We start from the raw sequence: 20,253 nt of genomic DNA on the forward strand, positions 1-20,253 counted from the left end.
TAAAAATCCTTCTGAAAACTGGCTTACAGGTGTAGAAAAACTTGCATTATCCAGGTCACTCTGATTTGAAACTGATGCACAAAGAGAAGTTTGGGGCTTGTGTGTACATTTGTCTATTTTGTTGTTTTTTTGTTTCCCATTTTAGTATTCTGTATACTCAAGAGTTCACAGGATTCTTAAATCATAGTAGAGCATACACTGTTGTGACATAAAATATGATCCAAGAAATATTTCTGTTATTTATTTTTAGGTAGTACTGCATGTTTCACTAATACAGTCAACTAAAGAGTTCTGTTCTTTACAAAAAAACCCTGTTATATATATAAAGACCACTGTTTGTTGTGGTAGTGTTATCTTTATTTTAGGAGCAGGTTGGAATTCTTCGAAATATGTGCTTTAAGTGAAGGAGAAATTGATGCACGATAAAAAAAGTTTTGCAGTCACAATTTATTTTCAGTACACCCAGAACATTCCTCTGGGAGCTGACCAAATGAATTGAGCAAATCAATATCTCTTCTGGAGCTTTAGCCAAAATCCCTCATATTTTTTTCCCCCACTTGCAATGTATTGCAGTTAGAAAATGAAAAGCAGAATTACACACTACTTGCAACCACTTCACACAAAATAAATTTCATCACAGACCCAACAGTTCAGATGGAATAGCATACAACTGCGAAAAGGTATGCAAAAAGTAAGATGAACATTGCCCTCTGGTGACCACCATTATTACGTACCTGCAAACCCTTTTCTCTGTATAAAATGCGATCTTATTTTTAAGCTGACTTTATTTTATTTCAAGCCTTGAGTTGTACTTCTGAAGCTTTACAAATTTATCAGAAAGACTTCTAAGTCTTTTGCTGTTAGAAAGTTCAGATTTCAAGGAAGAATATATTAGACTTTACTGCAAATAACACATACTGAAAACAAAAATGCCAAAATATGATGACAAGGATATTTTTATCTAACATGACTTATCTTAGCTCCAAGCATAGCGAGAGCAGTGTCAAAGATCTGGCCCCTAAGATCTTAAGAAATTCAAGTGGTGGTTGTTTTTTTTTCCCTAGAGGGTGCATGTGACTTGACTTTATGGTTCTTCTGCTTACTTTGCCACATGGATTTATTTATTAAATTCGAAGGGTTTTTTAAAAAAAAAAAAAGAAAAAAAAAAAGAATTAATATATACCACTAAGTATGCCGAAGGAAAAACAAAATCCCAAGGTGCTTCAGGTCTTCTCAGCTCTATGGACTGAAATGTAAGAATTTCCATGAGGTAAGTACTCTTGACATTTCAACAAAAACAGTCTGTAAGTGTAGTAGACAGCAACAAAAATTCAATGGCACTTAACAACATGAAAAGCTACAGATGTTTTTTATACTCTTTACCATATCAGAAAAATTTCTGCCCTGGGGATTTTGCTTGCAAAACCGAGTCCAACTTAAGCGTGAAGACGACTTTGTGTCAGCAATGCCAGTGGTAACTAACAGAGGCAAGCATATAATACAATAACTTTTGTGACTTTTTCAAACTGTCTTAAGGACAGAATATATTCTGTAAAAAAACGGACAGTTCCCTTACAAAGCAAGCTGGCCATAATTACAATATACTCTGACATAACAGGGAGCTCTCATCTTGCAGCCAGCTCTGTGAGAGGGTATGATGGGTTTCAGACTTTAGTAGGAATTGTCTTCACTTGAATCTCACAGCTGGATCAGGACCTTTTGTGAACCAAGGACTTCTAGATTTCATTATACTCTCCCTACAACTTTAAACATTGCCCAGATTCTATAATATAATGACATTTGAAGAAGAACTTCTTTAATCATTCTATTCACAGAAAAATATTGGAAAAGACTGTCCAGGAATAGTGAGAATGTATTTTAAGAATCAGTAAATAAGATATTAAGCTGTATAATCTCCAAAATTTTCAAAGCTTTCAGCATATGAAAGTCTACTTCGCCGATGCATTCAATGTACAAAGCCATGAGAAGACTCAAGAATGAGGAATGAAATAGCTCCCACTACTCAGTGCTTATCAGGCTGCGCCTGGAGTACTGTGTCCATTTCTGGTCCTCACAATTCAAGAACACTGACAGATTGGAGAGGGTCCAAAGGAAGGTCACAAAGATGTTCAAAGGGCTGAAGAACCTGTCCCACAAGGAAAGACTGAAGGTGTTAGGTCTCTTCTCCCTACGGAAGACAAGGCTCAGAGGGGAACTCATCACAGTATTCCAGTACTTAAAGGGTGGCTACAAAGAGGATGGAGACTGACTCTTTACAAGAAGCCATATGGAGAAGACAATGGGCAATGGGTACGAGATGCACTTGGAAGAAAGATTTTTTTTTTTACAGTAAGAACAATAATTCACTGGAACAATCCCCCCAGGGATGTGGTAGAGTCCCCATTGCTGGAGGTTTTCAAGATGTGATTGGACAGTGTGCTAGATATTCTCATTTAGGCTCCCTTTCCCACAAATGGTTGAACCAGATGATCTTTTGAGGTCCCTTCCAAACTGGGTTGTTCTATGATACTAAAATAATCTCTAAATGTTAAAGGGTCCTAAAAAGCTTGGAAGCTAATTTTAGTATACGACTTATATTCTGTCAAAGTACTTCTTACAGAAAGAATAAGTTTCCTGAGAGGTCCAAAGGACACAGAGTATGTGGTCTTTGACATGAAGTTTATTTGTCATCAGAAGACACAGAAGCTGACAGCAATTCCAACAGGAATGATGTTACTGCTTTTGTGAGCCAAACAAAATTATTAGATGAGCATGGAAGCTGCATGTTTAATATTAAACGTTGTTCAAGTTATTTAATTCCTGTTGACAGAACTGCAAAGCAAATAGCAGAGCAATATTGTGATTTTTTTTTTGTTTCATCCCATTTTTGAATACTGCTACAAACCTATTTGTATCAACACATTTCTGCTCCATTCTGGCAACTAGATACAAAGATACGCAACACTGCTGCAGATCTTTTTTCACACCCAAGGAATTAGTCACAAATAAGACATTAAACAGTTTGATTCTTACTCAATCACAGTCCAATTTCATATCTACAATTTTCCATAGTTGCAAAGTAGTATTAACTAGGATGCTCTAAGGTACAAGCAGGTTTTCTCCAGACTTCCCTGTATTATGTAGTTTTCAGCAAAGTTTTCTATCCTGCAAAAAAAGTTTTAATATCACTTGTTGGCAATAAACTGGCATACTAGTCCTTTACTGAATTTCTGTGATACCTACACTGTTATTTTGGACCTACAGAATAGGTCATTAAAAATTAAAAATTTATAGTAGTTCATAAATCCAGTCCTTCAAGATAATGACAAATTCATTTAATATTTTTCTCCATACAGGAGAAAGGAGAATGAGCTAAACCAGAAATTACTCAAGAGCCCTACTATTTCTCTTTAGCCAAAACCAGTAATATGGTCACTATGTGTGTATAAATATTAAATCTAGTAACAAAAGCTATTCTGCTAATAGCATTATTGCGTCAAATAAAGGGCCACTGCAGCTATATGCTTAGACTTTTTCATGACAACAGTGCCTTCAGCTCTTATTTCCTTAACCTACCTTTTCCACTCCCTTTATATCTCCATTACCTTGACTATTTTATCCAGCAGCCTTGTTTCTCTCAAGAAACATTGCATTACAAGCTGCATCTTACCTCAAAGAACCCTGCCTCCTCAACTGTGACTTAGACTTACAAGCCTAAATTGTCTTCTGCAGACATAATTCATACCCTTTCCTTTTGTAACCACTGTTTATGCCTGACTGATTAGAATTCAGGGGATTTTGATTAATAAAAATGATATTACTATTCATTGCCTAAAAAGAGACTCCAATGAAATAGCAGGTAGTAGTAATTGCTTTTTTCCCCTCCTAAAAAGAAATAAAATAAAAAAACATATGGGAAAAGATAGACTACACAGCAGATGTAAGACAAGTCTTTCACTGCTTCAGAATTGAATTATTTAATAATTCATGTTACTGTAAAGAAATGCAAAAACGGAATATTTACCAGTAACATCACTAGTACAGTCATTTACCATTACTACCACCAGACTGTTGATGATGCATGAAACTAGAACATTTTATAGAATGAGGAAAGGAAGATAATTATTACATTTACCTTTCCACTCAAGCAGCACTGATCACCCTATAAGCTTACTACTCAACAGTAAGCTTTCCAAAAGAAAAAAAGCAAGCAAACACCAGTCACTAAAAATTAGGAATAACAGATCAGATAGAGACAACCAGCTTCCATGGTTAACTCTAGCAGTATAAAATATCTTCTAAATGTACATACAAGAAAAAATGCACACAGTTGTGAAAGTGTCAGAATAGCATAGTACACAGCATACTGTATTGTGTCATTATGATGGTAAATGTAAATAAACATATACATGATCTGAATGAGGTGATCAAACATGCCCCCAGTAAGTTTGCAGACAACACCAAATTGGGTGGGAGTGTTGACCTGCTGGAGAGTAGGAAGGCCATACAGAGGGGTCTGGACTGGCTGGATCATTGGTCTGAGGCCAATTGTATGAGGTTTAATAAGGCCAAGTGCCGGGTCCTGTACTTGGGTCACAACAACCCCAAGCAGCGCTACAGGCTCAGGGAAGAGCGGCTTGAAAGCTGCTTGGCGGAGAGGGATCTGGGGGTGTTGATTGATAGTGGCTGAACGTGAGCCAGCAGTGTGACCAGGTGGCCAAAAAAGCCAACAGCATCCTGGCTTGTATCAGGAATAGTGTGGACAGCAGGACTAGAGAAGTGATTGTCCCCCTGTAGTTGGCACTGGTGAGGTCCCACCTCGAATCCTGTGTTCAGTTTTGGGCCTCTCACTACAGGAAAGACATTGAGGTGCTGGAGAGAGTGCAGAGAAGGGCAACGAGGCTGGTGAGGTGTCTGGAGCACAAATCTGATGAGAAGTGGTTGAGGGAACAGGGGCTGTTTATCCTGGAGAAAAGGAGGCTGAGGGGAGACCTTATTGCTCTCTACAACTACCTGAAAGGAGATTGTACCACGGAGGGTGTTGGTCTCTTCTTCCAAGTAGCAAGTGATAGGACAAGAGGAAATGGCCTCAAGTTGTGTCAGGGGAGGTTTACATTGGCTATTAGGAAAAATTTCTATGAAGAAAGGGTTGTAAAGCGGTGGAACAGGCTGCTCAGAGAAGTGGTGGAGTCACCATCCCTGGAGGTGTTTAAAAGCCATTTAGATGAGGTTCTTAGGGACATGGTTTAGTGCTAGAGTTAGGTTATGGTTGGACTTGATGATTTTAAGGGTCTCTTCCAACCAAAATGATTCTATGATTCTATGACAAGTACACTTAAAGTAACCATGACATGCAAAAATTACAGAAGTCTTTGCTGTACGTGTAACTGTAAAGTAGCACAGATGTGGCCTTTTGGCCATGGCATATTATGTCACCTTTTTTGGAACCATTTTGGTGCCATATATGCTAAGTCTTCTGTAGCACAGGAACAGGTACCTGCATTCAAGCAGCATTCACAGCTCTCTGCTGTATGAGCTGATATGTTTATGCTGACCTCATTTTATCACTAAACAAACACCCACATCTAAACCACTCTTAAAAAAAATGAGCAGCTGGGTTAAAAGAAGCGCATCCACGGGGAAAGTCATTAGTTTTCTGCCTGTGTGATTTCCTGGTCTGGCTCACCACAGCATCCAGTGAGGACTATGGCCAGTTATCAGGGAAAGGCAAACACAAAGCAGGGGGATGGGGGGTTGGGGATTGGATGGATATAAAATTCAGTTGCAAATGGCACTGAATTTAGGAAACGTCATGGGGGTTTTCAGTGCTCAACAGCAAAATGTCGTGAGCAACCTGAGACAGATGCTTTCCAAAATAATTCTTCAATAATTCTGAAAAGAAAAAACAAACAAACAAAACCACCCAAACGACTATGAATGTTGTTTCATGACCCTCTTGCTATTCAGAGCCGGCAACATCCAATCAGTCACCTTTCAAAAATCAGTATAAAAATGGTGCTAATATTGCTATAATGGGCATTTTTAGCAGAACAGCCAGGGGGATGAGGATTGGAGAACTATTATTCCAGAATTCTTAATTGCAATGTTTTCAGGAAAAGCATAGAATTCTAGCCCCTGCAGTAGAACATTTTTTCCCCTTAAAATGACTATCCTTTTTCCTCCTATTTTGTTTTGTCTGGATCTTATCTGAACATGAAACCAATAAGTAGCAACAGTCACTATATTCCACCAAGACTATTTTTTGCTCCTTAGACATATGTTATACTTAGTGTCAGAAAAGACAGTTGCCAGTAAAAGTATTCTAATAAAAGCTTAGTCCTTTACAATTAAAATTAAACACACTTATTTTTTTTTCCTTCCTCACCCAGTACTTTTGAAGGAAGTTAAAGATTAAGAATTGTTATTTGCCATAGCTTTAAGAAAGTAAAGGTCTATATACTCAAACTCTCAAATCTGGAACATCTGTTTAACTACACTGCCATGGGGTTACCCTGACAACTTTAATGCAATGAAGCCATTTATCTTAACATAGACAAACAGATCATGTATGTTCTGCCTGCTCTAAAACGTTGTATACAACCCACTGCAATCACTAGTCTGCTTTTAGTGTGCTCCTACTGACAGGAAGCATGCATTCAGAACATATTAGTCATTTCCATCAATAAAATGCCATTTCTTTCAAGCCTCATGTTGTATAATATATACCCTCTTAAAATTTGAATTATCACGGTACACTTATTATCTTGATTTCCCTTTCACATTTATAAAGAATAAAACAATTAATTGCAGTCATCTAGCTTATTATCGAAATATTCTCCATTCGCAATACAATGCACAAGCTGCTGCCTTTTTTGTATTTTCACTTAACACTGCAAACTTAGAAGACCATAATGGTAATTACAAGGGGAAGACTGAAACAACAATTCACCTTTTTTATTTTCTCTATCTCTTATTTGAAATAATTTTTTTTACTTGTAAATTCCATTTGCCTGTAACCCATTTGCCAACCTATCAAGGCTTCTTCTCTGTAGTGCCTGTCCTGAATAGTAGTCTGTGAAGCAAAAGAACATTGGGGGAAAAAAAAAATATATATATATTCATAATGATTTTTGCTTAAACATCACTGAAGCTGGGGGAGAAGTAGAAAACAGGGCAATTTCCCTGCAGTGCCAAGTTGCTAAGTACTCATAATCACTCCAATAATCTTTATCACAATGTGACAAACACTATGTTCCTACCCCACTGTGTGATTTTTTTTTTCCTTCTCTGACAGAATGACAGCAGGTAGTAATTGTGCTACTGAAATGTCATCCTACACACAATATTGTTCAGAAAGCTTAGTTATGAATATTAAAAAAGTAAAAGTATGAAAAGGAGTAGATTGCCATATTACACATCTATATTTAGATGATTATGATTTTCTTCATAATCCTCAATTTCAGAAATTGTACACAGAACCGAGAAATGAGGAGAAGCTTCCAAAGTCCTTTTCTCGTGACTGTTACTGTTAAGGCATGTTCTGTTCTTTTAGCAAAGCAGCTTCCTCTAGAACAACCAGAAATCACAGACATTTTCTTGTATTAGAACATCTGACTCTGATAAAAGAGGAAAATACGCAACTGGCTTTTCTCAAAAGCAATGTAATCCAGATCCATTGCATTCCAGTAGCAAAAATGAGCTTCACTAGGGAAGAAAAGGGACAGAAATTAAAGCATCTTAACACAGTGTCTGGAAAAGAAGGCAACAAAAGCAGGAAAGGGAGAAAGAAAAGGGAGCAGCACCACAGATATGCTCTCTATAGCTTCTGTTAAAGCAGAAAATGCTACAATTGTCTTTCAGACTCAGACTCTTAGGACACAGCCTTATCATAAAACAGAAAAGCAGACAGAGCTCAGCACCATGGCAACATCCACTTGCTTAATTATCAGCAAAGAAGGTTTCCAAGAAGAACATTGGAAACGTGTTTCACAAAAACCTTTTCCTTCACTTTTCCATAGTAATGCAAACAATCAGGAAGACAACAGTGACAGGACAGACACATGAAGAAAGCCAACACTTTCATTCAGCATCAAGGAGTTTCTACAGATGTACACTGGTTTCATATAAACAAATTCTCACAGCAAAAACATCACTGGTAAGGAAGTTAATTAATGTACCTTTCAGTCGATGACTTAGAATCTGTTCCAGAATGGCTGCAAAGTTATTAAATTCAGGGGAAGTATCATCTATAGTCTCAAAACATGAACGGTCAATCAGAGTCTTGATTGAAAACCTAGAGCAAAAGTACAGGACAGTCATAAATTATATGGACAGCTATTGGTCCTCTCTAGCAGGACAGTAGTTTGTATAAACCAAAAGAGCAAAGAATCAGAAAACCACCTTGATGATTTCAAGTTCAGTCAGAGCAACACAAACACATACCACATCAAAAAATAGCCTGGAATTACAATCATCATTGTTACTCTTACACATAAAGCCTTAAAACAAAAAGAAAACAAAAATCCCCACACTTTCTGTGCAGAAGTGAGTTAATTATTTTATAATTATTTTCATCTTCTCTAAACTATTCTAATAAAGCTGTAGAAAAACAAGCACTCAAAAGCATCCCACATCAATTTCTCTTTGTAATCCTAAACTTCATGATTTTTGCTTGATATTTCATCTATGCTGTTTTTATTCTCAAAATCCATGCCCAAGAATCAGAAACATAAACTTTATCCTATTAGGAGAACACAGTAGTTTCATCCTAGTGCAAAAATAATCCATACATATTATAAAACAATGATTTTTTTCTGCACTTTGAACGCCATGCGTTAACTTGGACAGGCTGATTTCCCTACAAATAGTGATAATCCCTATTCAGCACCATATTATTTCATTATTACGCCAGAAAATCTATCAATTTAAATGATCTAACATTTGAAATTGGAAAGGCTGAATTAAGCCACTGTAAAAAGCAGACAAGATGTAACTAGTCAATTAGCAAGTCAGCTGTGTTTAGTTACACCTGCACTGACACAATTCCATTCTTATTCAGAAGACATTTTAGACCTCAGGAAAACATGATGAGTTTATTTTTCTCTTGCCTGTGCCATTTTAATAATAATCCATTCTTATTTTCCTTTTTGTTCTTTGTTCTTCAGTTTTAAGTGTCAAGGCAAGTTTCATATGTCCACAACACTGAAAGAAACATTTATTTTCAGGTGTTTTTTTTGTTTTTTTTTTCTTCTCCAAAATCCTTATTTGTATTAATGGAGCCCTACTAGAGCCTGAGGCAATAGTTTTCACAACACCCAAACTTCAACAGTACCAGCTTAGGAAGTTCTTGCTCAGTCTGCTTATCCCAGATCCCACACCTGAGCACTCTGCTCCCTCAGTGGGCCCACTATGAACTGGATCTAGTTTTTCAGCATTTGAGAGGAGGAGTGAAGTGACTCTTCAATATGAATACATTTTTAATAAATATGCTTCACAGCATATCAACACAAACTGTTCTACAGCACAGCTGCAGAAGCAGCATACTATGGGCAGGGTGAGAGTCCTTAAACCAGCAGTACCTATTTTCAAACGCTCTGCTCTGTAAAAGTAATTTAAGTGCATCCTTAGAGGAGTCAGTAAACACAGCCTCCTGATACTCATTTACTAAATGGAACTAACTATGCTCAAACTGAACTGAAATACATATATTTTAAGAGTTTCAACTCAATTATATTATACTAAGTAAACTTCTGAATAAAGACTTGCCATCCTACCTTTCCTGCAGGCTTCTATTGTGTTTTTGGCAGGACAGGAATTAGGAGTGAGAAGGGTGGGGGAGGAAGCTGCTTCTGCAGTGCCAAGTTATGACTCAGTTTTGAACTCCTCCACATTTTTAACCAATTTTGAGTGAGAGACATGCATGCCCACCAGTCAATTCCTGCCTAGTCAGTATCATTGCTATTGACTAATGGCAGTAATGATTGTTCCCTCAAACACATACCAGAGCTGTGAAATTATCTATAAAAAAAAAAATTCTCAATTTTGAAAAACAAATGCATATAGCAGCACCCTGACTAAGTCAGTATTAACTCTAACAAGAAGACTCCTCCTACATGGTGCAGGTCTGAAAAAGAGAAGGTGCAGCATATCACTCACTCATGTGTACAGAGACAAGAGAGACAGTGAGTTAGCAGTGTAACATGCTGGACTATACATAATAGGAGAATCAATTAGAGAAACAATCATGACAGGATCATCGATAAACTACAAAACAAAACAGAGTATAATATGTAGCTATGCCTACTTTTCCTCTATTCAGTGTCCTACTTCAAAGTTCACTGGTTAACATTGTATGGGATACTTATTCAGATAGAGAGATATATTCAGGAAAACAAAACAAAACAAAACAAAACACTTAAGAGCAATTCACATACACTTCTAAAAATCATGGATAAGTTGGACTTTTTTTTTTTTTTTAATTGTAAAGCATTCTGCAATTCAATTGAAGAAAAATAATCTGTTTTTTAAAGAGAAAACAATTTTTAAATCCTTAAGGTCTAACAGTTCATTATCATTAATGGTGATCTTTTTAAATACTCATGTTACTGCCACACTACTTTTCATAGAAATATTAATTTCCCTCTCTCTAGACTGTCACCAAAAACCTGAACAACCTTTATAGCTATGTCAAATTTTAAAGCTATTTAAAAGCTATGGCTTTTAGGAGAATTGACAGGGAGTGTAGGTTCACTTTATTTCTACCAGAAAGATAACAGTGTTACCAAGCAAAATTTGACCAGATTTTTTTTTTTTTTTTTAAGTTAAAAAATTCTTAGGCAAATACTTCCATGTTGATTTTTTTCTTTCTTTTTTTTTTTTTTCCCCTCCAGTACTACAGAGAGGCAAACATATCTCTAAACGTAACTTAAAAGTCACAAACACATTTTTCATGTTAGATATTCACACTTCACCATGCTTACCACACAGACTGGAAAATGGATTAAGGGTATGTAGAAGTGACGCCTTTGAAAAAGATTACACTGTAAGAAAGCATTGAGTAAGCAAAATGTTGTTTCCAGTATACAGCCCCCCAGAAAAGAAACCCCATGTTCTTGTGCAGATATGTGGAACCACTTGGGGACTGAAAGTCAGAAAGAAAAGTTTAAGTCTAAAGTACACAAGAGTTATGAAGAAAAGTGTCCAAGTGGGTAGAGTTAGAGCAGCTTGTTTCCATTTGTTGTTCCCAACTTCATTTCTCCACTGGGATGCTACGGCAGCACTGCACTCCAGAGCAACAGTCCAGCTACACTTCTGAAGTTAACGGAGAAATTGTAACAAAAGGGCATGAGAAAGTGGCTTCAAAACAAACCTATAATTTTTTAAGATGAGCTTTTTGGTGGACTATAGAAGCAGAGGAGTAATATAGATCCAATACCTGTTGCTTCACAACTCTTAAAAAAAAAACCAAACAAACAAAAACAAAAAACAGAAAACAAAACAAAAACAACAAACCAACCAAAAAACCCAATACAGTCTTTTATCCAATCATTTCCCATTGTGTGACTGCAACAATAGGGCTGGCTTTGTTTGTGTGTGTGTGACTTTTTTTTGTTTGGTTTTGGCTTTGTTTGTTTTTCTTCATACAGTAACTGTCATTGCAGAGATTCCAATAATAGTGTTTCTAAACAACCTTTTTGAACTCTGATGTTTTCAGACTCTGACATATTCTTCTCTGTCATGAATCTAGTCTTGTTTGAACCAAGAAAAGATATAGAAACAGTAGCATTCTCCAGCCTTAAAAAGACTTTCTGAATTATGTATGAGAGAAACATTCTCTAATAAGAAAGATTCATAGCAATCTTTTGAAGTACATTCTTCTACTGTTTTGCAAGATGCACAAGAAGGTCTCCAAAACTTCTTGAATAACTCCACACCAAAGCCAAACCTTTTGTGAATATACCTCAGGTCTACAGGCTTATTTCCAAAATGGCAACAAGTCTCTAATCAAGAATTAAATAAGCAGAAAATTTGACCACTATGGGAATGTCACTTTTCATTGTCAGATTCCCCTTCTTTCAGATTTCAAATGAATGGAAGGATTCTGTCAAATTTATTTAGCTTGCAATTTGGGAAATGTCGTTAAAATGTCATTTTAAAAAATGTAGTCTATTAATATAGAACAATCCCCAAGATTAGAAACCAATATCCCTTATGCTGGAGAGCACAGCTTGGGCATGGAACCAGACACTTCAGCTAAGGGTCAATGTTATTGAAACAGCTCTGATGTATTTCCTGACAGTTGTTTAATTCTGTGTGAGCATTCTGTATTTAAGCTATGAGCCTCACTTCCAAGGCCTGTCTCTACTCTTTTTGGTGGTTCTGTATATTCAATCTATGAATCTTAGGGAAGACTAGATTAAAACAAGGTGAACAACCTAGAACAACCTCAGTATCCCAGTACCACTTGTTGGAAAGTGGAAGACACCAATCTTCAGGGGGAAAAGGTAGGGAGAGAGACAGAGCTTAGAACGTCTTACTCATTCAAAGAAAAAAATCCTAAAAATTATTGCAATTTAAATCACGGTTGTGCAGTCACACAAACATAACCATGTATTTTCACATACAATTGGTTTATGAAACTTTAGTAACTATGTTACTTCCCATGGCTACAGTGCCACTCATCTTTTTACTGGAAACAAACTGTTCCTTCCAAAGTTGTAAAAAGAAGAAACTACCCACATCTGCATGAGGAGCTGGATATCATCACTGTAAGAAAAGACTAAAAACCCAAATCCTACTTTTATTATTAATTAAAAATCTGTTAAATTGAAGCTCTGACAAAAATAGTTCATTAATTTATCAGAGACTGTTAACAGATAATAATTCAGAAGAATATCTTCCTTGTGATCTCTCACCTTCACTGGGTAGCAAACCATTTCATTTACATTTAATCAAATCAATTTATTTGAGCTAATTTTACCAGAAATATTTTAAATTCTCTTAGGATTTGATTGGAAAGGACTATTATCTTACTGGTTTTTATACTATTTGGCTATTCCTAATAAATAACACTGTACAGTAATAGAAAATGTAGAATAACTACTGCAAAGCACAGAAATATTTTAAACATTTACATTGGCAGTAGAAAGAAAATATAAACAAATATTTTTTGTTTGCACATTATAATAATGCAAATCCTTTTTCCTCATCATCCTTTCCAAATTTTAAGATGCATTCGCAAACTAGGAACCTAAGGTTTTGTGCAGATATAGCAAAACAAAGTTGTTCTACTGAAAATAATTAAAATACACCAATTTCAAGTAGTTTCTGCAGTAGCTCTTAGTTTCATATGTGTTTGACTGACTTCTCGCAGATTTCTAAGCATGGTTTAATATGTTAAAACATCACTTCAACTGCAGGACAAGTACATGAAATACACAAAACAAAAAAGAAAATGTAATAGTACAGAGTACGGAAGAGCTCCTCTCAAATGAGGAGAAAGAAAAAAAATAGCAAGCTCTACAGAATACAATATACTCTTTTAACAAGAACTGTTTATATCCTGTGCAATTATGCCATTAATTGATAAAACTGGTGTTTTCCGAAGCCTGCAGACTGGCAATATTTGTATCTGTAACAACAGCAAAACTGAAAACTTCCGCTTCTTCTATTTCATTTGCTTCAGCAAGTTTGATAAAAACATTTTTCAATGTTATGGTTACCCATCTTTTTCACAGGTAAGAGTAGAAGTGAGCATAAAAGCCTAGGAAAAGACAGAATAGCATCCATGCTGCTCTGAAACCCAGACACTAGGACTTGCAGGAATATTGAGGCAAATTCCTTTTGGTAGCCAGATGATACAGTTACACTTTGTAGAACCCTCTAACAATGTACAATAAAAGCAAAGGAAGAATATGGGGTCCTAAACTGTTTTTAAAAATACTGCTGCAGCATTAAATAGTGAGGGTACAAAGTTATCTAATAGTTTTCCTGGTACATTATTAAACTTTTTGAGAATTAAAATGACATCATAGCTTATATGAATCTGTTGAAGACTCTCTCTAGGTAATATTCAAATTAGTTCTCTAACTTAAGTATTTAGCAACTGAAACAACCGAACTAACGGAGTCATTGCTGCCAGCACGTTCATGTATTTAAAAGTTTGCCGTGATGTAATGGGTCAGTACCGCACACTTGGAAATGCTGCATGAATTCAACAATGACAGCAGTGGAACCACTTACACAGAAAGCCATAGAAAGTATTTTTAAGCTTGTATAAGCTCAGCACTAAGATACTACCAAACAAAAAAAAAAAAAAAAAGTATACACTGGATCTAGCTATACTGCGGATCTCCTGATCTAGATTTTGGAGATAAAAATATCCCCGGAACGCAGCCTCCTCGGGGCTGCTCTTGCGGCACCAGCGCGTTAGCAAGAGCACACGGGTAGCGATTCCACAGCAACCTGGAAGAACAGTCTCCGGTATCATTTCACGTCCAGTATATATAAAGTCTAATTTTTAAAAGCGACCATACCGCGTCAATTTAAGAGAAATCGACGCTACACCCTTCTGTTTGCATATCTGATGAAAACCTCAGTTCAATACTGCAGAGAGTTTAGGCTGCCCTGCCTGGCTCCGCCACACGCCTTGTGCCCGGGAACACAATCAAGGGGCCGAAAACAAACCTCTCCCCCCTCAAAAACACCACTCAACCCCCCGACGCACCGGTGGCGCTGCCAGGATGTGCCTTTGCACCCCTCGGGCAAACGCTGCCGAAGGAGCTGAGTCAGGACGGAGGGCGCTGCCCCCTCCCGCCACTCCGTGTCCGCGGGTCCGGCACCCCTGGCCCCCACCTCTGGTAGGGCGGCCGCAGCTGCGGCGGGGATGCCGCCCGCGCTCCCGGCCCCGAGCGGCCGCCACGAGTCACCTGCGCGGGGCGGCGGTGACAGCGCGGTCGCTCCCCTCGGGCAGGGCTGCCCACGGCCAGAGCGGCGGGAGGAGAGGCACGGTCCCCTCGGGCAGGGCAGGGCCCGGGGGCTCACCTGCAGACCGTGATCAAGTTCCGCCTTTCCACCGCGGCGTTGCGAGAGGGGACGCTCTTCCTGCGGGCGGAGACGTTGAGCCCCCCTAAGCCGAGGGACGCCATCTCCGCTGGGCGCAGGTGGAGCCGCCAGGGCTGGCGCGGAGCCTTTGTTCTCGGTCTCCCAGGTTCGAAGATGCTGCGCCCGCCGCCACACGCGAAAGGGGAGGCCCCCGTGCGCTCCCCGCTCCTCCTCCCCGAGCCCGGTCCTTGCGGGAGCAGCTCCCTGAGGTGGGCGGCAGGGCGGGCAAGGCAGCGCCAAGGTCCCCACGGCGGAGGCGGCCCAAGCCCCCCCGCCGGTGCCGGCAGCCGAGCAGCCACAGCGCCGCGAATCGCAGCGCTGCAGAGCGCCGGCGCCGCCAGCCAATCAGCGCGCGGGAGGGGCGCGGCGCCGGCGCCGCCGCCGCCGCCAAGGGCCGGCACTTCAAAGGGACGCGCGCAGTTAACGGTAAGCGGCCGCGAGACGGGCGGACCCTGGTACCTGAGGCGGTGGGAGGGGGTCGCCTTCTCCTTCTCGTCGAGGGAGTGGAGAGCGCTCCGTCAGGTGTGGAGGAAGGCGTCTGCTGGACGTTTTCTGCGCTCCCCTTTTTGCGAAGTGCTCCTTTTTCCTCATTCTCCCTCGTGTCCCATCAGTTAGTACGTGTATCTGCGGTTCAGGACCCTCGAGCAAGTCCTGTAACCCTCTAAGCATCTGTGAATTTGTGAGCTTCTTTTGGTATCGCTTCTCTCTCTCAGCATTTGCTATCTAGGATGTGACCTGTTTGTAGGCTGTGGTGGTGCTCGGCTTAGAGTTAAAGCTGCTCTGAAGCATTAGGGGCTGCGTATGTAACGTTTGGAGGCATATGTAACATTCGGAGATGATGCTTGTGGGAAAAGGTGGATGAAACCTCTGCAACAAAAGTACAGTCATTTGTCCTTGCTCTAAAAAAAGGCCTGATTTTTGAGCATGCTTAGAAGAGGTTGGAATGAACGGTTTTGCCTTGGTGCCAAGCTGTACAAGACACACAGAATGAAATGAAGTTCAAGCCATTGGAAAGTGTGTTGATTCAACACTTCTGAAGAAAACTTGTGTTTCGTGGAGTGTGAATAAGTGTATATGTCTGGATAGTTCAGATGTGAAGCTGTATGGATTAATTTGTTTTCCTTCCTTTCTGGTAAGAAGTTTCTTTTCTGCTTAAGAAAATAACTTTGTGTGCAACAAGCATGGATGGTGACATAAATAGTGGCATGATTCTTTATTCTACTGAGTTATGCATATGATATTGCTAAATCTGGTTGTTAAATTCTTAGCTGTCCATTCCTATTCATGAAATACAAACATTTCTACTTACCAACATGCCAATCCCTACTGTACTATAGTTTCCTCAGAGAATATTACTTGTTGATATGAAGCTATTTCTTAGAGATGCTATCAAGCAGATGAGTGTGTCTGGTTACATTACCTGAAGAGGAGTTGTGTTGAAGTAGGAACTGTAAAAAGTAGGTTTCCAAATAGATGACCATGTTTTTATATGTAGTTACATAAAATTGTATCTTATTTTTTAATCAGAAGATATTTCATAGATTGTTTCAAGTGTTGTTACCACTTATCAAAACTTCCATGGTCATCTTGTATTATTTGATATGTTGTTTTCTCACCTCGCTCAGCATGTAGCTGAGTAATTTTCAAGTAATGTTCATCTTCATTAGTTTCTATATTAAATGGTAAGCAAACTGTTCTGCTTTCCCTAAGATAAGTTTTCATCTTTGCTTGGGTGGCTTTTTTCTCAAACAAATTATTGTTCCAGTTATGAGGTAGTTCATCATTCTGTTTCCTGTCTCTCTTCCTCCCTGCTCCAGAAACAGCATAAAAAGTGGGGCCACAGGTAAACCTGAGGGAGGATATACTTTCTAGTCTGAACACAAGACTAATAATTTTTTTTTTGAAGTGGCTTTACTAGAAAAAGATTGAAACAAGCTATTGTTCTTTACTCATTCTTTTAGACAATCAAAGGAAAATGTTGAATGCATTACTGGTTGACTCTCAAGAACCTGCCTTCAGGTTTCTTTCTGCTTCTCAGAGTCTTTGTTAAGGCCCATTACCTCTGTGTCTTCTATTAAGAGATTCATGCAGCTTGAGTCATCTTTTGATTACTCTGCAAATGGACAATTTCAATAGCAAGGTCTTGAACTTCTGATAAATATATTAGATAATTACCAATATTTTACAAAAACAAACAACAACAAACAAAAAGTCCAGCTTTTCTTCTCTGTTCTTCTCCTCTGTTTTGTTTCCAGAAAAGTACAACTTTTTATTTTTATGCTTCAGAGAGATACAAATGAAAATAGGCTTCTCAGTTGGATCAGGCTTTAGGCTCAATATTGGTAGGTTTAGTCCTTAAGTAAATGAAATTTCTCAAACATCATTGATTTCTATCAAATATAGTTTATCTTCCACTACTGCCTTATAAAAGCAGGAACTGTAAAAAAAGCTCCAGGAGGCTTCAAAAGAATTAAACAAACAAAACCCAGTCTGAATATCATTAGCTGTCTGAGGAAAACTATAAATTTATCAGGAAATTTACTGTGGTAACTCTTGCATTTTTAATGCCTCTATAAGAAAGTAGCCTAAGGGAAAATCTGTCTTCAAATTCCTAATGGGAGGACAGAGGGAAGTGTCCAGTTCTTGTGAAGTGTATTGGTGCTTATTGCTCATAAAATCTCCTATGCTATTAGTAGTTTTAACAATTTTAATACCACTTTCCAGTTCCAGTACTTCTATTTTTAGAACACTAATAGGTTTGCTGCTTCTACCCACATTCAAAGTCCCATATCACACAGTGAAATATTAGGTAAATAACATTCAAAGGTGTATTTACTTCATGGGTTTTTGAATGTTGCATAATATGCCTCGATTTTGAAAACTTACTAGTCAACATTACCAATTTTGGTAACTTATTTCTACATCAATCATGTCCAAAATTCCAGTTGCAACTTCGGCTCCCTCTAAAATGGTTTTCCTGAACCTTCTTGCTATGTTGTACTCAATCACATGGAATCTGTTTCTGGGCCAATGCTACAAAGGTCTCTTTAATAAGAGGTGTATATCTGTTCTGCCTTGGAAAAGTCAAAGTCAATGCTTTGTTCACAGTAATAGGCATTCCATCCATTTGCTGCCAGTGAGCAGTGTCTTGTAGTCCCAAAACTGTGAATTGTCTCTCAACTGGAATCTTTGGTTTAAAAAGTTAAATAACAGCAGCACCAAAGCTCTGTGAACTAAACTTGTGACCTTTTCTTTTTTTGGGTTGTGGGTTGTTTGTTTTTTTGTTTTTTTTTTTGTTTGTTTCAGTTTCTGGTTCTCTTCTGTCTTTCTTACTTGGTTTAACTGTCTCTGATGTTTTCCACTCTTATTTCCATTGATGAGGTTGTTCAGGTTCTACCACAATGGTTGTAGGTTATTTTGAATTTTAGCCAAGTGAATAGAAATAAAATGTCCTAGTTAAATTTGGATGTTGCTACAAGCCCCTATAACACATTCCCTTAAAGTCAGAAGCAGTGGTTAAAATCACAAGAACCTAGGTGCTGTTCTTTCGCCTTCACATTTGTCTCCCATAGTTTCAAGGTGGTGGAGACATGTTTCCATTGTTTTTGTGGTCTTTGGTAGAAAAGAGCTTTCCATGGGCACTAGAGGTAGGGCCTGTTATGAACAAAAAGCAGGGAGCTTGCTCCTCCCTTGTAACATAATAAATATTCACAATTTTGAACCTAAGGTGATTATTAATATACAATTATTGGTAAAAATAAAACCATGCAAACCTCATTCAGACAAAGCCTCACGATTAGTTAATGCTGATTCTTTTAACAGCCTTTCGGCTGGTGATGATTCTAATAAGACTTCCCATATACCTTACTGTTGAATTTTAATAGCAACCTCTGTAACATAACATTCTTGCTTTTTGTTAACTTATTTACCTTCCCATAATTAACATTGAAATTGGAACCACTTAAGCATTTTTCCATTCTGGAGTTTTACTTGATGTGTATAAGGTTGAGCATTTTATAAATATTGGAGCTAGTCCATCCCGTTTACGGTTTAGATTATATACTTGCGTGGGAAATAAGGAAGATTACTTTGCATCCTCCTTGCCATTCTGCAGAGCAGTGGTTTGGTCTTGTTTGTTTATCCACGCACTGAGCATTCCTTCCCATTTGAGTTGTGTCATAGCATTGACCTCTTTCTAGTGTTTAGGTAGGGTCTGTTCTTTGGTTAAAGCATGAGGCAGTCTTTTTTCCGCCAGGCATAGATCTAAATCACGTGAACTTGTGAGAAGCTGCTGTGGCTCACAGGTCATTCAAATGGCAAGCTGATGGGACATCCCAAGCTTTTCTGTAACTTTTCACCATTTTGCCTAATTCTATTTTTATAGTCCCATTGGGTCACTCAATTTACCTTGAACTGGGAGTTCCCAGCAATATGGAACCTTTCTTTTCTTCCCAGGCCTCCACATAATTCCTTGTTGATTTTCCCTGCAAAATATATTCCTTGCTTTGTATCAATTTATTGGTTTAAATCTCATCTGGAAACCCAACATTAGATGCCTGCACTGTGGTAGACTTTCTTTACTGGAACTACCTCAACCCATTTTGTCAGTTGATTTAGTATTAGCAAACAATGCTTAATTCCCCTTTATGTGGTAGGTGGGATTAAGGTGGGACCACATGTGGTTTAGTGGAGTCTATTTTTAACCTAGCCTGTAGTTCATTAATTCTCTAATGATTTAAGTTCTTTTTCTCTTAGTGGTGATATTCAGGTGGTACAGGAATGGCACCTCCCTTTCGTCATTTCCATGTTACAACATGGCTAGGTTTTTGATACCTTGCTTTGGAGGTTTTGATTTGTTTTCAAACTGGGTGTGTCTTCAAGTGATAAGTGTGCTGGGACCACCACAACCTTGGCAAGGTCATTAGCTTGACTATTCCAGTAATGCTGATTCTGTGTTTTTCCTTTTGCTATGCTTTTACATGACCTGCATTTTTTTACCTCTCTTCTTCTTTCAACTATGTTCAGGATTTCCTTTCCATGATTCACAGGCTACCAGATTTCCATTCTGTGTTGGCAGGTCATCTTTACTCTGTGTCGGTAACCAAATAGTTACAGCTTGATGTATCCGGTCTGAAACTATGTATAAAACCA

The 20,253-nt window shown here is 38.4% G+C and overlaps 2 protein-coding genes across 2 annotated transcripts in view; one reads left to right on the forward strand and one right to left on the reverse strand.

Moving 5' to 3' along the window:
* The window catches only part of RUNDC3B (RUN domain containing 3B), a 54,844-nt gene extending 39,444 nt beyond the window's left edge, over positions 1-15,400 (reverse strand). The window contains exons 1-2 of the mRNA XM_065832548.2: positions 15,043-15,400; positions 8,178-8,293 (exon numbers count right to left, since the gene is read on the reverse strand). Of these exons, the coding sequence (XP_065688620.1) occupies positions 8,178-8,293; positions 15,043-15,146 (220 nt within the window). The 5' untranslated portion in view covers positions 15,147-15,400. The remainder of the gene's footprint in view (positions 1-8,177; positions 8,294-15,042) is intronic.
* Positions 15,401-15,513: 113 nt separating this feature from the next.
* Positions 15,514-20,253, forward strand: part of ABCB1 (ATP binding cassette subfamily B member 1) — a 71,407-nt gene continuing 66,667 nt past the window's right edge. The window contains exon 1 of the mRNA XM_071805174.1: positions 15,514-15,528. The gene's annotated coding sequence lies outside the window, so the exon portion shown is untranslated. The remainder of the gene's footprint in view (positions 15,529-20,253) is intronic.

Source organism: Patagioenas fasciata, chromosome 2, assembly GCF_037038585.1.
Source record: "Patagioenas fasciata isolate bPatFas1 chromosome 2, bPatFas1.hap1, whole genome shotgun sequence".
NCBI classification, from domain to species: domain Eukaryota; kingdom Metazoa; phylum Chordata; class Aves; order Columbiformes; family Columbidae; genus Patagioenas; species Patagioenas fasciata.